Source organism: Liolophura sinensis, chromosome 10 (assembly GCF_032854445.1).
Source record: "Liolophura sinensis isolate JHLJ2023 chromosome 10, CUHK_Ljap_v2, whole genome shotgun sequence".
In the NCBI taxonomy this organism is placed as follows: domain Eukaryota; kingdom Metazoa; phylum Mollusca; class Polyplacophora; order Chitonida; family Chitonidae; genus Liolophura; species Liolophura sinensis.
This window is the reverse complement of record NC_088304.1, coordinates 32,338,723-32,361,989: the sequence shown is the minus strand read 5'-3', so window position 1 is coordinate 32,361,989 and position 23,267 is coordinate 32,338,723. Positions and strand designations below refer to the sequence as shown.

At 39.1% G+C, this 23,267-nt stretch overlaps 2 protein-coding genes across 2 annotated transcripts in view; one reads left to right on the top strand and one right to left on the bottom strand.

The window, feature by feature from the left end:
* Positions 1-10,717, top strand: part of LOC135477117 (uncharacterized) — a 28,389-nt gene extending 17,672 nt beyond the window's left edge. The window contains exons 9-10 of the mRNA XM_064757272.1: positions 6,067-6,193; positions 6,856-10,717. Of these exons, the coding sequence (XP_064613342.1) occupies positions 6,067-6,189 (123 nt within the window). The 3' untranslated portion in view covers positions 6,190-6,193; positions 6,856-10,717. The remainder of the gene's footprint in view (positions 1-6,066; positions 6,194-6,855) is intronic.
* A 9,643-nt stretch (positions 10,718-20,360) lies between these two features.
* Positions 20,361-23,267, bottom strand: part of LOC135476140 (syntaxin) — a 50,312-nt gene continuing 47,405 nt past the window's right edge. Inside the window, exon 10 of the mRNA XM_064756060.1 lies at positions 20,361-22,348. Coding sequence (XP_064612130.1) covers positions 22,271-22,348 — 78 coding nt within the window. The 3' untranslated portion in view covers positions 20,361-22,270. The remainder of the gene's footprint in view (positions 22,349-23,267) is intronic.

Here is a 23,267-nt window from a genome sequence, read left to right as displayed (position 1 = left end):
GCCTAAATTTTTATTCCTTTAAATAAAAAAATCTGCAGACAAGACAGACAAAAGTCAACATTAACATTTAAAAACTGATTTTCAGTCGGTGTTTGTAATGCACATAGCGAGAAATTGGTCTCTGGAGTGCATTATTTTGAGTTTACATACATGTACTGTTGTACATGAAGACCTAAATGTGAATACTAGAAGCTTGTGTTCAAGTAGATATCCAAAATTCATTTCTGTCGGTCATTCCATCTATTTTGTAAAAAGATACAGAAACATACATATCCTGTCCCTTGGTCCCAAGGCCAAAGCGAAAAAGTCATGTTTGATTCATGACTTCACCTTGGCTGTTTGTTTGTGGAGTAAACCTAGTCGGTGCGGCTGTCATAAAAGGCCACTGCATATGACATGGTACAACAGTTCCCAAACCTCACGGTGCTCATAGAGGTCACCAGCACATGGTAGGGTTACAGATTACCATAAACTAGGTCAGCAATACCAGCAGTGACCTCTTACACCAGCTGACCAAGACCAGCTTTGACACCCAGCTGTCCACTGACAATTGAGAGCAGTTTACAACTTTACTTTGCTGTGGAAACCCTTGATAAGATGGTAGGTAGTAGCAGGTGGTATGTGAACAGCGGGCTACCGGCTTGAAATGAAAACCCTGACCCAATCGATTTATATTTCCAAAATCAAACCAAAAAGGGGAATAAATTTGGTCAAACTGAAATAAGCATGATGTCAGTTTGTCTCCATCGTTTTATGGGAAACTTCACATTGAGTCCATAACTCATACTTGATGCAAGCTTTACAGGCTACAACATTTCCGTCTTAAGAGAACGTGTGAATCATGAGGATAGGTGGATCATGAGGATAGGTGAATCATGAGGATAGGTGGATCATGAGGACAGGTGAATCATGAGGATAGGTGGATCATGAGGCTGAGGATAGGTGAATCATGAGGATAGGTGAATCATGAGGATAGGTGGATCATGAGGATAGGTGAATCATGAGGATAGGTGGATCATGAGGAGAGGTGGATCATGAGGACAGGTGAATCATGAGGATAGGTGGATCATGAGACTGAGGATAGGTGAATCATGAGGATAGGTGAATCATGAGGATAGGTGGATCATGAGGATAGGTGAATCATGAGGATAGGTGGATCATGAGGAGAGGTGGATCATGAGGATAGGTGAATCATGAGGACAGGTGAATCATGAGGATGGGTGAATCATGAGGACAGGTGAATCATGAGGATAGGTGAATCATGAGGATAGGTGAATCATGAGGATAGGTGGATCATGAGGATGGGTGAATCATGAGGATAGATGAATCATGAGGACAGGTGAATCATGAGGATAGGTGGATCATGAGGATAGGTGAATCATGAGGACAGGTGAATCATGAGTACAGGTGAATCATGAGGATAAGTGAATCATGAGGATAGGTGAATCATGAGGACAGGTAAATCATGAGGATAGGTGAATCATGAGGACAGGTGAATCAAGAGGATAGGTGAATCATGAGGATAGGTGGATCATAAGGACAGGTGAATCATGAGGATAAGTGAATCAAGAGAACACTCTGATGAAGAAGTCGCGGTTGAATCCATTACAGGCAGACAGGGAGATTGGAGGTAATTGTAAGACACTCATCGCGCACTGCAGGAGGTCTGACATTTGTAAACCCTGAGAGACTGGTAAAACCACAACATCTGTCAGTCAGCCAGCATAGCCATGTGTAGTTGACTATACGTTTGGAAGTAGGTGGCAAATACTTGTCACTTTTTATAATATATACCAGAAATGTCAAATCCAAAACTATTACAGACAACAGGTGGTTGCCATGTTCATTTCTCGATATGACAATAATCATATTCTTGTGTCTGCATCTGTATACGGGAGTATATGACGGCTGTAGAGTACTGGCCAGCAAGACATTTTTATGTTGATCGCTCCAAAATCTCTCACGTTCTGGACATTTATTCCTTGTTTCACACGGCGTGTATAATACAATTACCTGTGGCATACGACTGAACTCAATTTGACATGTTTGTTCTTGTAAGAATTCATTTTCATCCAGTTTGTTTGCATTAGATTACAACATACATGTACAGGTCGTCACACCTTACCAATGTACAGGTCGTCACATCTTACCAATGTACAGGTCGTCACACCTTACCAATGTACAGGTCGTCGCACCTTACCAATGTACAGGTCGTCACACCTTACCAATGTAACCTCTGATGACCTAACTGTAGGCCAGCATTCTTTACATGTTTGTTCTTGTAAGAAATCTTCCAACCATAATGCTGGCTGCCATTGCATGAGTGAAATGTTCTTGAGTTCTGCACAAAATACCACCAGTATGTTCGATATATCTGTACTAAACCGTTAATTACGCTTGTAGGAGATCGACATCAGCCGCATTACATGGGAAAAAAATATGCTCTTCACTTTCGTTGCACACACATGACGGTGAAACAGAGAGCCATTTGAGATCTGCCACAGCATTGGTCAACCTTTCATTCACAGCAAATGAAAGCATATGTTTTTAGTATGACCGTTGATTCCACCTGTTCAGATTCAGTAATGAGAAGAAGCTTCTACTGTTGAAATGAGCTCTCAGGCAAGAAATAAAGTTAATTAGTGCATTTCACAGAGGGAGTTGTTAACATACAAAGTTTGACCTCGATTTCACTGATTGGAATCCTGGACGGAGGCACACAACAGTTGTTATCATACTCGACTGTCGATTGATTTAAGCTACATCATGGTGGGAATTTCATGAAATTGTATATTTAATTGGACAGCTGCGCAGTTGTTAAGTTCAGTACCACTTTGCTTGACACCAGTTAGAAATAGGGGCCTATGCCGCAAATCTGTGGCCCTATGAGCATTGTCGGTACGCCCACCACCCGTCACGCCGTCTGTTGCTAAGTGATCAGTGCTTTGAAAACAAGTTAGTACCCATACTTGCGGCAAGGGCTGTCGTGTGTATAGATCAGGCAGAATTGTGACATCATGCAGCAAGCTGAACTGGTCTCGGCTCCTTGCAAAAATGTCTGGAAAATACGGGATAGGAATAAAACGTTGTTAATATCCATCGTTAATCATTTTGAACTGTGGTGTTAGCTCTGTTCCACAGGTTTTCATTCACATTGCTTTAATATTTCCACTGGAGCAGCACTGTAAGGGATGCAGATTACATTTCCACTGGAGTAGCACTGTAAGGGATGCAGATTACATTTCCTCTGGAGTAGCACTGTAAGGGATGCAGGTTACATTTCCTCTGCAATAGCACTGTAAGGGATGCAGATTACATTTCCATTGGAGTAGCACTGTAAGGGATGCAGGTTACATTTCCTCTGGAGTAGCTCTGCAAGGGATGCAGATTACATTTCTGCTGGAGTAGCACTGTAAGGGATGCAGATTACATTTCCTCTGGAGTAGCTCTATAAGGGACGCAGATTACATTTCCACTGGAGTAGCACTGTAAGGGATGCAGGTTACATTTCCTCTGGAGTAGCTCTGCAAGGGATGCAGATTACATTTCTGCTGGAGTAGCACTGTAAGGGATGCAGATTACATTTCCTCTGGAGTAGCACTATAAGGGACGCAGATTACATTTCCACTGGAGTAGCACTGTAAGGGATGCAGATTACAGATTACATTTCCACTGGAGTAACACTGTAAGGGACGCAGATTACATTTCCGCTGGAGTAGCACTGTAAGGGACGCAGATTACATTTCCTCTGGAGTAGCACTGTAAGGGATGCAGGTTACATTTCCTCTGCAATAGCACTGTAAGGGATGCAGATTACATTTCCATTGGAGTAGCACTGTAAGGGATGCAGATTACATTTCCACTGGAGTAGCACTGTGAGGGGTGCAGATTACATTTCCACTGGAGTAGCACTGTGAGGGGTGCAGATTACATTTCCACTGGAGTAGCACTGTAAGGGATGCAGGTTACATTTCCTCTGAAGTAGCACTATAAGGGATGCAGATTACATTTCCATTGGAGTAGCACTGTAAGGGACGCAGATTACATTTCCACTGGAGTAACACTGTAAGGGATGCAGGTTACATTTCCTCTGCAATAGCACTGTAAGGGATGCAGATTACATTTCCATTGGAGTAGCACTGTAAGGGATGCAGATTACATTTCCACTGGAGTAGCACTGTAAGGGATGCAGATTACATTTCCACTGGAGTAGCACTGTAAGGGATGCAGGTTACATTTCCTCTGCAATAGCACTGTAAGGGATGCAGATTACATTTCCATTGGAGTAGCACTGTAAGGGATGCAGATTACATTTCCACTGGAGTAGCACTGTAAGGGATGCAGATTACATTTCCACTGGAGTAGCACTGTAAGGGATGCAGATTACATTTCCTCTGGAGTAGCACTGTAAGGGATGCAGATTACATTTCCACTGGAGTAGCACTGTAAGGGATGCAGATTACATTTCCACTGGAGTAGCACTGTAAGGGATGCAGATTACATTTCCTCTGGAGTAGCACTGTAAGGGATGCAGATTACATTTCCTCTGGGGTGGCACTGTAAGGGATGCAGATTACATTTTCGCTGGAGTAGCACTGTAAGGGATGCAGATTACATTTCCGCTGGAGTAGCACTGTAAGGGATGCAAATTACATTTCCACTGGAGTAGCACTGTAAGGGATGCAGATTACATTTCCTGTAAGGGATGCAGATTACATTTCCTCTGGAGTAGCACTGTAAGGGATGCAGATTACATTTCCACTGGAGTAGCACTGTAAGGGACGCAGATTACATTTCCACTGGAGTAGCACTGTAAGGGATGCAGATTACATTCCCTCTGGAGTAGCACTGTAAGGAATGCAGATTACATTTCCTCTGGGGTGGCACTGTAAGGGATGCAGATTACATTTTCGCTGGAGTAGCACTGTAAGGGATGCAGATTACATTTCCACTGGAGTAGCACTGTAAGGGATGCAGATTACATTTCCACTGGAGTAGCACTGTAAGGGATGCAGATTACATTTCCACTGGAGTAGCACATGCCAAAACAGGCGGAATGAGTTCAGATGGTGGACCAGTAACAAATAGGCCGACATTGATAAGAGTGCAGGTCTTTCAATACATCACCAAAAGAGGAATATGTGTCTAATCTAAAGTAAATAAATACTCATATGCGTTTTAGAATGCTTCACTGTTCCGGCTTACCGTGACGAGGTTCAACTTTTCGGGTTTGCCTTCGTTGGAGTAAGACAATCCATTTTCACTCAAGTTACTTGAATCAGAACTCGTGGTCACACCTTACCAGTGTGGGCCTTGATGACCCAACACTAGCTTTCATAATATGGGTATCAGGGAGGGGGAGGTGCCAAACTACAGTATAACCTGTTGAGTATGCAGATATAAACGGCTGAGTTGTATTGATATCATGGCTATTCCTAGCCTTTCCCACAGCTCCCCCATGTGGCGAGGGTCAGCAGCCAGACCATCGCTGGGGATTACTGTACAGCTGAGGGCTGATCACTCTCCCGTCATCTGGCCCGGCAACTCAGATCGGCTAATTCTTACTTCCAGAAATTTTCGGCTAAACTTTGCATGATTTACAGTTATGCACACAACCCGAAATCCAGTTTTACTTAGGCATAACCTGAACTTCATACCTATTTCTTCTATTGGGCAATCGCTGGCAGTTTCGTGTTCCTTTTATAGCGAACCATACCGGAGATTTTAACAAGAAAATCCAATCAAATTTTTGGTAATGGTTTAATTAGAATAGGAAAATAATTACCTCTTATAAAGCACCTGTCTGGTGTGTGCAGGTGTTGCACTTCAAAAACGGGTAATTTAAGTTCGTACAATTAATTACAGGTTTGTCACGTTTTCAAACATTATAATTATTTTAACACTCTAAATGGCAAACAGTAATTTGAGCTATTCTCAGGTAAATGTAGAAAATTTGATTTTATTAGTGAATGTGAAGTTTATATCAAAAGTCGCCGGCATGGCCTGTTTAAACATAGTGTAAAAACTACAGTGAATCAGTGAATCTACTTTTTTATGTGTTACCAGGAGTTTGGAATCATGGCAGCACCAGAAAGCGGCGTTTACTCGGACGGGCAGTTTGACGTTGGACTGATTTCCAAGGCAGAAATAGTGTCTGATGTACAGGATTCTAACCTTTGTCCTCAGTAATAAGGTAACACGATGCCCAAGCAAACTTACTGATTAACTGATTCAACAGGTGCTAATGTCTTCCCATCTGTGTCAAAAAGCACCCTCTAGAGGCCGTCAAAGCTTGGGCCTGACTAGCTGCAACTCAACTTATGCTTTCTGAGCTATCATACATGTACTTTCCATCGTCGCAAATGTTTGTGTCCCCATCTTTGAATTTAGGGCCCACGTTCCTACAAGTAGAAACTACTACTTTGAATCAGGTAATATTTGTGATAGTTGTATGTACCTAATAGTTCAGCTGCCCTTTGAGCAAGTGTGGCTAGGGTCCGACCACAGTGGCTTGGTCCATGGGCATTGAGATGGTAGGCTGAAATCCAGCATTAGCTTGTTTGGCTGTGGCTTTAAGTTAGGCAAAGAGGCTCTGGATACTCAGGGTTGCTCCACCGATTAACAGTAAACCAGACTGCTGACATAAAAATGGAAAATCTTTTAGCCGAACCTTGAGCGGTGATCAGTGAAATGAATCTTTTTAATAGTGGTTATGTTATATTCAGAAATTGGCCACTCCGTTATATACAAAATGTTCAAACCATAAGTCAGCCTGTGTGACAGATGGTGTTGTGTGATCAGGGGAGGTCACTCTAGAATGCATAATATGGTATACTTATTCTGTCTATTCTGCAGGGACTTCCAGAGTGAGTGAGGAATTGGGGGTTAAAGGGACTTCTGGAGATCCAGCTAAAGTCAATGAAGAAGGCAGTGGTGTCTGATTCAGGAGACAAAGTATATGGACACATATTTAGACCATATAGTCTATGGATCTTTAACCAGACAAGCACTAACTTAAATCTGAAACATACATGTAGGCGTTACGAGGTGTCCATTTTGTTTTGATTATGTGATACTGAATTATTTTTGGGTCATGTGCTGATACACACTTGTACACAATGTGGGGGATATCAGGTTTATCACAATCCAAAGAAATTAAGGATATTTTTGAGATGGCGCTATACAGTTGTGAATGAAAGGACCTAAGTGCTGGCCCATTGAAGGTTTCCAGTACTTGAAATATTTTTCCAGTACTTTAAGTATATATCTCATGGAGAAAGAAGGGATACAGTTCATGTTAGGTGAAATCCCACTTCTCAAGGTGAATTTTTTTCATTAGGATACATGTAGGACTGACATATGAATATCTCTCTACCTGTTTCCACGCAAATCTCATTCTAAAGTGTGATTTTACCTTTCATGAATTTCACACCCCGAAGCTCAAGCAGCTGAATATTCGTGGGTTCAAATGTTCTGTTGCCAGGTTTTTTAGCAGCTTAAAAGGATGGTCCAAACATTGGTCACACTGCACTTTTATCTTTTATGAATGTTGAGGAATTTTTCAATTTTCAAGCTGTTCAGTTTTAATGGGTCATGCTAGAATTGCTACATTTTTACACAGCAAGTACAAATTTATGTGTAATCAGTACGGTTCTTGTATGATGATGCAAAATTACCAGCAAAGTTATGGTAGTAGTTGTGTGAACTGTGGTTGTACTTCATGTAAGAGGACACAAAACTGACATAGGTATGTTGCTGTCTCCGCACTTTTCTCAGATTCTGACATATAAAACCATCGTAGAGAGATTAATGTTGGGTGTAATGATTTATAGATCTGTGTGGTTTTTAACACTTTCTGCTTTCACCCAAGACAGAGCACATCAGCCATTTACAACTGGCCACATTATATTACATCACCTCTTCCGTAAGTCTTGAGTCAAATGATGTAATGCCTGCAGACTAAAATAGAAGCAAATAATTGTAGATTTGTGAGAAATAATGTGGACTTTAACCAATAGAGTGATATAACCACTCTGTTTAACACCAATCAAAGAGACAAATAAATATAGCGTGTCAGGAATCAAACATCTGAGTTTCTCAAACTGTGTGACGGTTTTCTTCATTTGATGGGGTTTAATGAAAGCTTTATTTTTGTTAAAATATTCCATATTCTCATAATTGAGTTTCTATAAAAATGCACGTATATTTTTGTTCTTCCTCTAGTTTTACATCTTAGTTTTGGGAGACCATTGTCTTGTATAATGAGTTTAAAGGCCACAGAGTATATGAGTGCCTGTTGCGAACCGGGATGATGACGGTGGTGGTAATTTTACAGGTAAAACCAAAACAATTTGCGGTATTTTAAGATGTATTTCTGTGGGCTTTGTTTTTACACGTGGTTATGTGTAAACATTTGGTATTGAGTAACTTATTCTTCTAACATTAATGTAATGTTGTGTTATTAGAATAATATTCTTTGCACATATACACTCATTTGTGTGGTACATGCATGTTTATGAACATGTAATTTATGTACATATATGTATGTTTGTGTGGTAAAGATAACATGCATATTGTAAAGCTATGGTTAATACAAGACTGGCTACATTGTTACATACTTGTTACATACTTGGTTTGTGTATTGAGTCTTCTCTTATTTGTGCCAGTCACACAAGGTACCGGCACAGCATCGGCATTGTGTTACTTGATATCTGGTGCATTATTACATACTTGGTTTGTGTATTGAGTCTTCTCTTATTTGTGCTGGTCGTACAAGGGACCTGTACAGTATCGGCATTGTGTTACTTGATATCTGGTGCATTATTACATACTTGGTTTGTGTATTGAGTCTTCTCTTATTTGTGCCGGTCACACAAGGTAACGGCACAGCATCGGCATTGTGTTACTTGATATCTGGTGCATTATTACATACTTGGTTTGTGTATTGAGTCTTCTCTTATTTGTGCCGGTCGTACGAGGGACCTGTACAGTATCGGCATTGTGTTACTTGATATCTGGTGCATTATTACATACTTGGTTTGTGTATTGAGTCTTCTCTTATTTGTGCCAGTCACACAAGGTAACGGCACAGCATCGGCATTGTGTTACTTGATATCTGGTGCATTATTACATACTTGGTTTGTGTATTGAGTCTTCTCTTATTTGTGCCGGTCACACAAGGTACCGGTACAGCATCGGCATTGTGTTACTTGATATCTGGTGCATTGTTACATACTTGGTTTGTGTATTGAGTCTTCTCTTATTTGTGCCAGTCACACAAGGTACCGGTACAGCATCGGCATTGTGTTACTTGATATCTGGTGCATTGTTACATACTTGGTTTGTGTATTGAGTCTTCTCTTATTTGTGCCAGTCACACAAGGTACCGGTACAGCATCGGCATTGTGTTACTTGATATCTGGTGCATTATTACATACTTGGTTTGTGTATTGAGTCTTCTCTTATTTGTGCCGGTCGTACGAGGGACCTGTACAGTGTCGGCATTGTGCTACTTGATATCTGTTGCATTATTACATACTTGGTTTGTGTATTGAGTCTTCTCTTATTTGTGCCAGTCACACAAGGTACCGGTACAGCATCGGCATTGTGTTACTTGATATCTGGTGCATTGTTACATACTTGGTTTGTGTATTGAGTCTTCTCTTATTTGTGCCAGTCACACAAGGTAACGGCACAGCAGCGGCATTGTGTTACTTGATATCTGGTGCATTATTACATACTTGGTTTGTGTATTGAGTCTTCTCTTATTTGTGCCGGTCGTACGAGGGACCTGTACAGTATCGGCATTGTGTGACTTGATATCTGTTGCATTATTACACACTTGGTTTGTGTATTGAGTCTTCTCTTATTTGTGCTGGTCGTACAAGGGACCTGTACAGTATCGGCATTGTGTGACTTGATATCTGGTGCATTAACATTCATGGTACACATGTCAGGTGTTCTCCTGTTACTTGTTTGTTTTATGATATACAGTATCAGTATTGTATTAGTCGATATCTGGTACATTATTATTCTATGTACATGAATCCACTGGTTTTGTAGAGCTTGTCTGTTTTATATGGTACATTGTTGACTCTCTTGGTGGATAGATGCCTTGTGACACTTCTACCTATTTGATGTGGTACGGTATTTTCGTTGAAGCACTTGTTATCTGGATAATTTATACTGCTACTACTGTACTGTGGTACAGTAATCTTATGTGGTACTGTACATGTATTGTGATGCACTAATCTACTGTGGTACTTTAATCTAATGGGGTGCTGTACTACAATTACTGGTTTACACTAATGCAAGATGCTACTGTGCAAGTACTGTGGTACATTAGTATGATGTGGTATTGTACAAGTATCGTGGTACACTATTCTAATGTGGTACCATATACGTATTGTGTTACGCAATTCTAATGTGATACTGTACTTGTAAGATGGTACTGTACAAGTTTTGTGGTACACTAATCTAATGTGGTATTGCACTAGTACTGTGGTACATTAATATAATGTGGCACTGTACAAGTATTGTGATACACTAATCTAATGTGGTACTGTACATGTATTGTGATATACAAATCTAATGTGATACTGTACATGTACTACGGTACACTAACCTAATGTGGTACTGTACAGGTATTCTGGTACACTGTTCTAATGTGGTATTGTTGAAGTATTGTGATACTGTACATGTACTGTAGTACACTAATCTACTGCTAGCCCAGCGTAATGACCCAGGCGCCTCTCACCAATGCGGTCCTTGTGAGTTCAAGTCCAGCTCATGCTGGCTTTCTCTCCGGCCGTATGTGGGAAGGTCTGCAGCAACCTGCGGATGGTCGTGGGTTTTCTTCCCACCATACTGCTGGCCGCTGTCGTATAAGTGAAATATTCTTGGGTACGATGTCAAACACCAATCAAATAAATAAATCAAATCTGCTGTGGTACAAGTATTGCGGTGGACTGTTTTAATGTGGTACTGTACAAGTACGTACATGTAGCACATGTGCCAACTCTTAATATCTTGTTACATTTTCCTAGATACTCTGGTTGTTTTTGTCACACGCTTTACACTTCATCTGATTATATTTCCGTTATGAAGTTATATTTCCGCTATGATGCTTTTCAAATGCCACTAATGCATCCACTGTTGGTCGAGATTTTGGTCTTCGACGCTAAATTTGGTACAGAGCCAATACTTTCATTTTCATTTACCTTTTTAAGTGGCCTCTCTTGTGTGTTTATATAAACTTCTACTATACCATTACTGCCTTTTATTTCAATATACTTGTCTCTGGCAACCCCGATGATTCTTTCTCCAGCTGGATATCTTTGAACATTTATTTTTCTGCACCTGTCATTATATAATCTATTAGCATGATACATGTACTTCATTCGTGGTTATACTGTGATCTGGAATTCCTTTTGAAAGTTTAATTTATTGTACTGGTATGTAAAAAGATATATAATACAGTGAAAATAGAACACCATAATTGTTGTTTGATTGTGATGTAAAAGGTGAAGCCTAAGAGACACACAGCCTAGAATGGATGAATTGTCTTACTCCTTATTCATCATTTACAAGAACAATATTTATCCATAAGGTATTCAACATTTACTTTGCAATATTCAAACGTTACTTTGCGATATTCAAACTTCACGTTGCGATATTTAAATTTTATGTTGCAATAACCGTATACTACTGACGTATAGGTAGAAAGACATGATTAACACAGAATTAAGAGAGGATCAAGGCTCAGTGTCGGAGTCCACGACTAGTTTCGCAAAGCCATTTTTGTTAGTCAGCAGTTCAGTATACATGTATCAACGCATACCTGTATTTATGCTTATGGGCTAAAATTGAAATTGCATCAGATTTGTCAACTTAGCACGGGCAATTTCCACTCCTAAGGTCTACAAATAAAGATCAAATTCCAATTTTAAATTTTCCCTCGAATGAAAACTAGCATTGTGGAAACAGCGTCTGTTGGAAAGTGTATCGAGAGTTAAGTTCAGTGTTAACACCAAGTTAATGTGTACTATGAAAGGTGTTATTTGTGTTGTACGTGTCGTAGGATGCGTGATACTAACCAGTACACCTCTCCTTCTCCTTATAGCCAGCTTCATTACAGAATATGATTCATTATAACATGGAAGCAAATGTGCTCTTTCAAAAGTCTGAGTGAGGAAAACCTTCAGATTTTATGTCTTCTCTGCACTTTAGCAGAGGCTTGGTTGAGTATCACGTAATTATTCAATGAAAGCCATGATATAAAGCTTGTCTGGCTTACAGTTCACATCCAGCATCAAACTGTGTCATCACTGGCTAAAGAACTTCATGTAACATGCACCATTTGTGATGTTGAAGGCAGACTTGTCCCTCAACAACAATGTTCTAATTATACAGAGGTGTATTTATTTATACAGGTCTAAGCCAGACTGATCTCTTGTTAAAACTTCTGATCAACCAGCCCCAGATATATGTGTTACAATTCTGTTACTCTTACATATAAATAAGGAATGCCACAAAATTATTTCATTATTTTTTTTTTACTTCGCTCTGGATAATCACATCCGTCACCTGTTTGTTTTTGCGGTAACCTTCGCTACAGGGTTAAACTCTATCCATTTATTTGTAAGATATTGTTTTTTTGGTGATTATATTTTGATACAATAGAAGTGGGGATGATAAATTTACCATTGTGGACTAATATTGTGTCTTGAAACTGTGCCTGTGAATAAATACTGAAACTGTTACACAGCACTCTGTCTTATTTTGTAGTGAGTCTGGCATCAACCTGTGGATGGTCGTGGGTCTCCCCAGGGCTCTGCCCGGTTTCCTCCCACCATAATGCTGGCCGCCGTCGTGTAAGTGAAATATTCTTGAGTACGGCGTAAAACACCAATCAAATAAATAAATAAAATATTTTATAGTGAAGTCTGTAAACGGGTTACAAAGTTAGTCAGAAATATCCTATCAGCCGCAGACCTAGCCATTTGTTAGGTGAGTTAACAAAATGTTTTGTCTGAAGTTTTCAACCTGAATACCATTCGAGTACAGTTTCATTTATTCTTGTAAAGCACCTGTCTTGCTTACAGCAATTATGCGATTCTGAAAAGGATCACATTGTTGAAGGAATCTGATACCAAAGTGGTTAACTCAGACTTTAATACAATCGGGCTGATTTAATATCAGCAGGCTATAGCCAGTTTGGTGCTGTTTGTGTACAGGGTTGCAGTTAAAGGCCATACAGGCACACCGTTGTATGGGTGAAGGCAAACCACAGTGCTCAGAGTAAACCACCAAGCTATCCTGTGTTCCGTGTGACGTTGGTTTTAGACAAGTACCCTAGTCTTCAGTGAAAGCATGGTGTGGGTTCAGGCTTGGCCTTGTGAGGCCTTGGTGATAATTAAGGGCCACCAATGTCCATATGTACATTGGTGGCCATGTGCCTCCCAACGATATGGAATGTTTGGTGTGCAGGTTTGCATGTTGCACGTGAGGAAGTTTGTCAGTATCTTGCTAAATGTCAGTGGTTTTAAACTGCAAAACTATGCCATGAAACTCCCCATTGTTACCATTACATCAACAGTGACAGCTGGTGAATGTAAAAATTCCCTGTCCATGGGGACGTGATAGAACAAGCACTTGGTATATCGGTGGTTCAAAGCCACCTACCATAAGGCCACTTAATCCCCGCTGTTTGGGGGCTAGGCCACACCATAAAACAATGGGGGATGGGGCTATCATCAGTGAAATATATGTATCTGCTGTTTCTAAATTTACCTTCGTTTTTCGTTCAGAATGAAACGGACTTCATCAAACACATCCAGTTGGTTGTGTACTTTCTTTAACCCATCTCACAGGTGTTCCATACATGGTATCTGCGAGCCTTTAGTGCTTTGTGAAAAGCAAAGTAAAAGAAGTATGAACCAAACAGGAAAAAACGAAATCTCCTTTGTTCACACTTGTTACACTTGTCAACCATGTAGACCTGCTCTACTTCATTGATGTATTTGTGGATGAAAGTGAGACAGATGATGTTGATTTACTGCTTGATGGACTAAGGATTTTCACAGGGTGAGGCTACAAGCATTCAGGCTTACATTATGAAGGGGTCATTTATGCTGACGGTATTAAGTAATTGTGATAATTGCCAAAAATCATGGAAAAATTTATAAGAAAGTGCAATGGCAAATAATAAGTAATACATTGGGATCATTCTATTGTACATGTTAACCAATCCAACAAAAGTGAAAATAAATGGGCCAAAGTGTTCTTATGTCCAACATTTAAATTCTGCCTCTGGGTGGAAGATTTCCATTTTGATTATATAATAAGTGCAAGAGTTAACACTCTTAATATACAAGGATGGCTGAATTGGAAAAGTTTGATCTCTAGAAACAGTGACAGGGTCCAGGGTAGAACTCACAACCTTACACTGCTGAGTGTGACACTTCCAAATTAAACGCTCTCCTCTATGGTATCCATATGAACACCATGGGCAATGTCTGGTGCCTTCAACATGACATTCTAGTGAGGCAGCACTATAAAACTGAATTTTTCTAAAGCAAAATAATTACTATAAAATATTACTTTTGATGCTTAAATTAACAGTTTTCAAGTAGAATATCACACAAACTTCTAAACAAACCTCAAAACTCCATTCTCAGGTTATTTATTTATCTCATTGTTGCTTCATTCATACTATAGCAGTCCCGGTCAGTTCTATAGATGGAGGAAAATGGAGTGCCTGGTGTAAACCACTGACATTTGGCAAGCTAGTGACAATCTTTCCCACATTCGACGTACAGATATGCACAGCATATTGGTGAAGACAACTTTTAGACTGCGCACATGGTCACATGAGCATCATGAGGTGAGTGAGGTGAATTCCCTGTCCAAGGCCTGGTTTGAAGACTCGCATCCTGTGTTCTGGCAATTGAAAGGTATTAGAACCTTCAACCCCTAGACCATTGCCAACTCCCCTTTTTTCACATTATTAAAACTCCCAGAAGCAGAGCAAAGGAGTAACTTCAGTCTCAGGCATATTGCATTTGATCTTAAATTTCTTCTGCATCAAGGAAGTACCGTCATAATATGAATGAAACATATAATGTTGAAACTGATATTAAACCCCATGCAAACAACACGTCCAGGGTTTCCTCCCTTGGTTTAATTATCATTAATTTCTACAAGTTTTGGACTTTGCATTCAGGAAATACAATGACGACAAAACAAGCAAAAGTCAGAGTAAAGTTCAAGCTAGATTTAATAAAGTTTGACATCAACATGTGAATTAATTCTGGTCCAAGAAAACAGAGATACAAGCCAATTGAGTTTAGGCTTACGGCAGACTAGTACAAATATCAGTTTCAATAGTGCCAATTTCATGTGTGATAATCCTGCCAGTGGAAAAAAAAAAAGGAACTACTATACATATGTAAATAAGATTTCTCTGTCATTTCACACGGTATAAAACAACTGCAATCAAGAAGACAAATTTACACAAAGAAAATGTGAGTTTGGAAAAAATGTACACAAATGTATGTATAAATAGTATTTTACAAATGGCCTCAACCCACCAGGGGTATTCTACCACTTAGGACCCTCATATCACACAGTATTTACCATCTACCGCCACCTTTATGAGGGGTTCCATAGGATGTGACCAAAACAATGGCTACGTTCATATACTCTACATATGTACTGCAATTCTAATCATTTTTGAAATAACACCAGTAAGAAAAAGACACCTACATGAACTTAACTTCTTTACAGGTTAATGAATCTAATTCTGCTACCGTGGGAGACAGGATGTGTGAGCATGGGAGCGGGGTGTTGGGTTGGATGTGAAAAAACATGCCTGCTAGAGTGTTAACGTCAGTGTGCCCTGCTGAAGTAGCCCACAGCCCCTGGGGGGTGGGGTCAACCCTCTACACAAACTCTCTACATTTCATCTATTTCATATACAAAGTGAAAGTGACTTAACATATATATATATATATATTTGCTTATTGCCTGCCATGTGCCACCACCACCACCATTGATCAATCAAAACATCACATCTATACATGTAATTTATCTCTCTAGTATCTACTAAGTGCCAATATGAAGTACCGGTAATGCAAAAATCTGTACATGGGACATTTTTAAGTATGAACTTGATAGTAGAAACTCTAGGCTACTTTAAAATCATCTTGCACCCCTTTTTTTTTTTCGGGTAGGGAAGGTGGGGGTAATTTAAGTGCAAGTCTTACATCTGGGTATTAATCAATATTTTATGCAAATTGTATAGTAAAATTATTATACATAAGCTTATGTTGTAACAATGAATTTTAAAACAGTTAAAGGGAAAAAAACATTAATTAAAAAAACTGTCTGGGAATATACATGTAATCTTCATACATTAAAATACAGTTGTACATGTAGCTGTTCACTTGAGTTTCTGTACACTCTGAAAAATAGGGGAAAGAGGTTGTACAGCAAAATCTCTGTGGAGTTGTCTGCTCTTGATTTATTGCACCAAGCAAGTTTATAATAGAGTGGATGTATCTGATTTCTAGCAATACTGCAGTCTGAAACCACTACATGAGCTACATGTCAGCTGTTTACATGTGTCTGCAATGGACTGATACATGTAGACACGAACTTGTCCAGAGAAACTAGTCCTTAAAACAGAGATTTTCTCACTTCATCAGAGGAATGCAGCAGTCAACCATTAGTATAATGGAAAACGCAGAATTTGTTGTCTTGTTTTGAAAATAGTCCTTAAAGACGGAATCTGACACACATATATAGCACTATGATAGTATGGCCAAAATTACAGAAAAAGATACGCTAAGAGATAACAATCTGACATTGGAGAAAAAAACGGATATATCAGTAACACTTTCATATTCCCAAGAAAGGGTGGCATGGTCTTGAACTCTGGCCCTTTGTTATGTTAATGTCATATGTTAACAGACGAGGTCCGTACAATTTGACCGTCTGAGAGCCAATCAGAGCGCTGCATGTTGCTGCTTAAAACAAAAAAGCAATGTTCTACAGCTGCTTATGACAGTTTGGTGGATTCCTGCTACAGAAATCATTTTAGCTGCGCTTGGAAGCTGTACATGTCGCTCTGTCTTTGATGGTTGGTCACATTTTTGACACCTTTTCTATTTACAATGGCGACTCACTTAATAAAGGGCATGAACTAAAGGAAAAAAATTTTGCTGGATGTCCTAACCACATAGATTTTTTGTTGAAAGGGACAATTAATCGTTATGAGGTAAAGAACAGGCTAATAAAAACTAGAACAACAATGACTGTTACATTGCAAATTAAATGAAATCAACTCTGGTAGTTTTTTTTTCCCATTGCAATGATATGGCCTACCTGTGCTAATACAGTCAGGCCCTACATGTGTGTGATGTACACTTGTTAACACTTCGGATCCTTTTTTTTTTTTTTTTTTTTTTCACGTTGCCTACAATGACAGACCATTTTGTTGAGTCAGAAGAGAATGATCTTTCTCTCATGTAAACAGGCCACCTGTACCCTACTGTCATCAGCAGTTTTAAGAAGATAAATAAAACTCACAGTAACTTTCAAAATGTTCAAATTGTGTACTGGCATCTTCAACTCCAAGTTCACATACATGAATACCCTAGATATTCAAGGCAAAAAGACAATTCTAACAGATGATACATGATTTTGCCATTTACAAAACTTGTGGATATATTTCATCATAATTAAAAAGGGGCATAACAACTTGAACCAAATACCTTTTGCTACATGGTGTAATTTTCCAAACTTAATTCATTAAGCCATGGACCTTCAGAAGAGAACTGATTTTTGCCAGCCTTAAGGGGTTCACATACTATGGAGATCACATGTTTAATTAAGGAAGTTAAAAATCACACAGATAGTACATTGATTAACTAACTGACTGCCTAACTAACTGCCACCAACATTCACTAATCCAAGGGCCACATTCACAACACATTGTTAATCCTTTTTCTTGTAATCTTTTCTACAAATGACACTTTTAAAAGGCAGCAAAATTCATGAGAAAATTTCAATATCCAAACAATGGAAGTTTTGTGAAGTGGGACCTTGCTTGGTATTATAGCTCTATAAGCATGGTGTTTTGTAAAAGTCTAAATGATGTTAAATGACTTAAAATTTCACAGTTTTAAGTTGCACATTTTGCCTTATTTTGAGAGTTCTGTTGATCTTAGAAAGGTATTTTGAGGATTGGTTGGAAAGTAGAATGATATCCTACCGTAAATATGTAAGTTTCAGCACCAAAAATAATAATTTATGAAATTTATTTACCTGTAAAAATGCTCCTTTTGGGGGTGAAATTTTAGATCATGTAACATACATATTATTGGTTAATAGTTTAATTAGTTTTAATTTTGCAGAATGGTGATCATCTTCACGTAGATGAATGTTTCCTATATCTGGATGAATGTGACACATTTGGTTGATCTTCTGGATGAATGTGACACATCTGGCTGATCATCTGAATGAATGTGACACATCTGGCTGATCATCTGGATGAATGTCACACATCTGGCTGATCACCTGGATGAATGTCACACATCTGGCTGATCATCTGGATGAATGTCACACATCTGGCTGATCATCTGGATGAATGTCACACATCTGGCTGATCATCTGGATGAATGTCACACATCTGGCTGATCACCTGGATGAATGTCACACATCTGGCTGATCACCCGGATGAATGTCACACATCTGATTGATCATCCGGATGAATGTCACATATCTGACTGATCATCCGGATGAATGTCACACATCTGACTGATCATCCGGATGAATGTCACACATCTGACTGATCACCTTGATCAATGTCACACATCCGGCTGATCATCTGTATGAATGTCACACATCTGGCTGATCATCTGGAGGAATGTCACACATCTGGCTGATCACCCAGATGAATGTCACACATCTGGCTAATCATCTGTATGAATCTCACACATCTGTCCCAATCAACCTTGTTTATAATGAACTGGACAAATGCCAAGATGAATGTTCATCTGGTCAACAAGGAGAAAGTCACCTGATTTTGAACATATAGATGAAAGTTGCACAAGTTTATCAACATGATATCGCTGATCTTGTTAAATGTGACAATCTCACATGGTGTTGATCATCCACATGAATTTCACCCATACTGTAATTAGTACAAGTAATATCACACATTTCCACAATCACACACACATACTGGCCAACAATGATCTGGACTAATCTCACATGTATATGTAATTCATCACGGATGAACATCAAGGATCTCACTGATAATCACTAGTATCAAGTTGTATGATCATGTTGATGAATGTAACACGCCTTGTTGATCACATGTCCATGTACATGATGATGTGGAAGATTGCTCAGGTATCCTCACAACATGGACAAAATCCATCCAACACACACTTGATCATCTTGATGAAGATAACTGTCCAACGCGAGAAATGTAAGGATGTACACAGTCGATCTCTGGATGAATGCCAGCCATAAAGATGTTCATCTGAATGAAATCCACTCACAAGTTGATCCCCCTGGATGAATGCCACTGCATAAATTGATCATTTGGATGAATGTTACACACTACGATGATCATCTTGATGAATTCCACCCACAAAGTTGATCCTTTGGATGAAAATCATGCACAAAGATGTTCATCTGATTGTCACAAACAAAGCTGATCATCTGGATGAATGTCACGCACACTGTTGTGCAGGTTGCACGTATCTAATGTAGCTGGTTCCAGAATGGTATATACAATACATATGTAGGTTAATTACTACCGACTAATTAGCAGAAAGGACTAAAGACCTCAAACTGACAATAGACACAGCTTTACATCTCATATATAGCTTTCATGAGCACAACGTAACAAACTTGCCTGTATACAGGTAGTGGTGGCCAGTCATGAAATGTACAACAGACAAACAAGCAGGGTTCTGGAAACAGAAAGCTATCATGTCAGGCACAGGTAAGAATTTTTTTCTGTATTTTTTTTTTTCAAACATTTAATTATAAAACATTATTTCGATTCTCTTTTCATTGAAGTGTCTTTAAATCATGTGACTGTAATGACTGTAATGTATGTGCCAGGTGCAAAACAATAGAGTGGTTCTTGGACAAACATCATCTAAAATACCTGCTAATATAACAGTTATATTATTGTAATCTCTGTAGTTCTACTTTCATGATGCATTTAATCAAAAAGGTTGTGTGAAAATCTCTACAAATGTGGACAGTCTGCCATATTTAAATGGATTCTGTATCATTTAAACAGCAAAAAAAAAAAACAACAAAAAAAAAAACAACCCTAGGCCAAAAAACAGCCATTGTCTTTGTAAGCAAAAAAAATCATTCGTTAAACATACATGTAGCACAAGATTATGTTGTTGTTCTTTTTTAAAAGATGCCATATTTAACGCTTGTGACGGTTTCCATCTGAAATGTGTTAAAAATATCGTGTAAGATTGTGAGGGTGGAATGTTATGATTGAACCTCTGACCGTTATGGATATGATGGAATTACGGCCAATCCAGAAAACCCTTACACAATATCTAATGGAAGTGCCAAGAGCCCTACATTCTCATTGGTCAAAAGAAAATTATCATATACAGGCACATCCTATTTCACTATCCTACTTGAAAATTTCTCTTCCACTGACCTGTTGCTGTCAACAATTTCATGTAACAAATTAACATCAGTTAATGACAAAGGAATTAAAAGATCCAATAATTACTATGGAATTATTATTGATGATGCATGTAGAGGTAGCTCATCAATGACTCAATTATTGACCTGGATGTACACACCATGGCGAGCACACCATGACCAACACCACAAGTGCAGATTTTAATGGCATCTTTGTAATTCACGAAGATATGTGCTGATCAACCAATGCTGACTGTTTTGGAAACTTTGGCTTTTTGCTCAGTTTTCAATTCAGAAATCTGCCTAAGTTTACAAACCAAACATCATCACTGTTTTGAGAGTAGTTTCCTTCCATGTTGTGAAAGGATAAAATTTGATCAGCCTTAATAACAGAAATCTTATGGAGCCATGTACACATGTATGATGGCTGATACTCGCTACACACAAACATACCTGGCCTGAACAGAACGGAACGGATGAATAGGTATCCGTAAAATTTTGATATGGGATGGTCTGAGGCCTGTTTCATGACACACCACTCAGACTGGCCAGTGTTGTACATGTACTTGGCGGTTTTAGCAGTATCTTAAGAAGGAACTGTCCCAAATTGTCAACTGTCACCGGATCGATGGCGAGTGTCTTTGATCAGGGTATGGGTTACATCAGGTTGTAGTCTACATAAATATGTATGTGCTAACAGACACTACATCTGTGGTTAAGACGAAGTGTAAAAACATTAACTCATACAATGTATTAGCTAATCAGAAAACAACCCTGCCATTAAACAGAATGACGGTTTTCAAACCAGAAATGCTGACTTATTCAGTACGAAATAGAACAGTCTACTGTTCACATTTCTGGTGTTAAAAAGAAGAAAAAAATGCAACAAAAGAGGAAAAAACACAACAGTAAAACAACACATTCAAAATAAAACTTTATCCATGAAAAATATTCCCATCACTTCAAATCTCACACTAATATGATTAGCGAATGAAAACTGAGGTAAAAAAAGGCATTAATATTGGCAATACTTCTCTACATATTGCACAGGCATCATTCTTCTTCACCCCTCAGCTCTGACCTTGTTCTTAAGGTCATACATGTGACCTTGATCTCTAAAAGTGACCTCTGCATGACCTTCACTTGTTGCATATATGGAATGAACCGTGAAGTGTACACCATGATCTGATATTTCACCATACACTCATACTAGATACACATGTAATATTTCATTATAATTTTTTTTTTAAATGTCTGTATAGATATATAAGTATATATATACATTTTACTGTATATATAGATATTTACATAAATTCAAACTTTTGTGCATGATGAAGTCCATGTTGCAAATGAAGAAATCATGACCAAATGACCAAATCATGGCCAAGAAATCATGACCAAATCGTATGTTACAGGTATGCCCATGAACACGCAGGAATGAGCAGCAACAACGGCGGCGCTTGGGCCGCCGCAACCGTCAACAAATTGAAATAAATTATACTAGAGATAAAATGTGTTGGGTCGTTCTTTGGGGGGTAAGGATAGGAGGGTACCTCCGGGGGATGTTATTGTGGGTTCAGCTTAGAGTTAGCCCCAGGATTAGTGCTATTACCCCTAGCAGCACTATTACACAGATGATTATCATAATCTTTTTCTGGAAAAGAAAAAAAAAAGGAAACATGAACATGAAGTCAACATTAATTTATTTGTTTGAGTTATTTCAGTTATTATATTATTAATATCAGATGGCCACCATTATTGCAAGAGGAAACTGGTCAGAGCCTGGAGGAATTTAAAAATGTATTTATTTACTTATTTATTTGATTGATGTTTTACACGACACTGAAGACTATTTCACTTATACGACAGCGGCCAACATTATGGTGGAAGGAAACCAAGCTGGGAACCCACGACCATGCGGAAGTTGCTCTCAGGCGTAAGGCCGGTGAGGCAGTCAGCACGAGGTTGACATGATATTTGATGTGAGTCCCCTGGGTCACTGCACCAAGCTGGTGTGCTGGACAACGAGGCCCCGGAATGGAAACAGGCATGTTAAAAACATTATATGATGTTCTGCATTCACTGTTTTTTCCATACGGGATACTTGGTGATACCCACAGGTACTACACAGTTTTTATGTGTGAAATTTTCATGACGTACATGCTGGCATCACACTTAATACATGAAGACAGTCAGGTTGATGGTTTGAGAGGAAACCAGTACACATGACCACATTTCGGAAAAGTTTAAAAAAATAGTGGGTACATGTACCCATTTGCAGGCTTGGTTCAACTGGGTTCACAGTCCACCTACCAAGCACTGACTGAATCAGACAAGGCTGAGCAGAACACTGAAATATGCCATATATGTATATGGTCCCTGGCGGTGAAGTCGGGAAACTTCAAGAGGTAAGGTTCAAGTCCAGGTCTCGGCAGGCAAATGTAGATTTATCTGGGCAAGGATGGGGTTTACTTTGGTTTCCTCTACTTACAGACCTGACTGTCCAAATATGAGCGACCAGGGCTCAAGGGCACCATCCAATGTCAAACAAACCCAATTTAGTGTAATTCTTC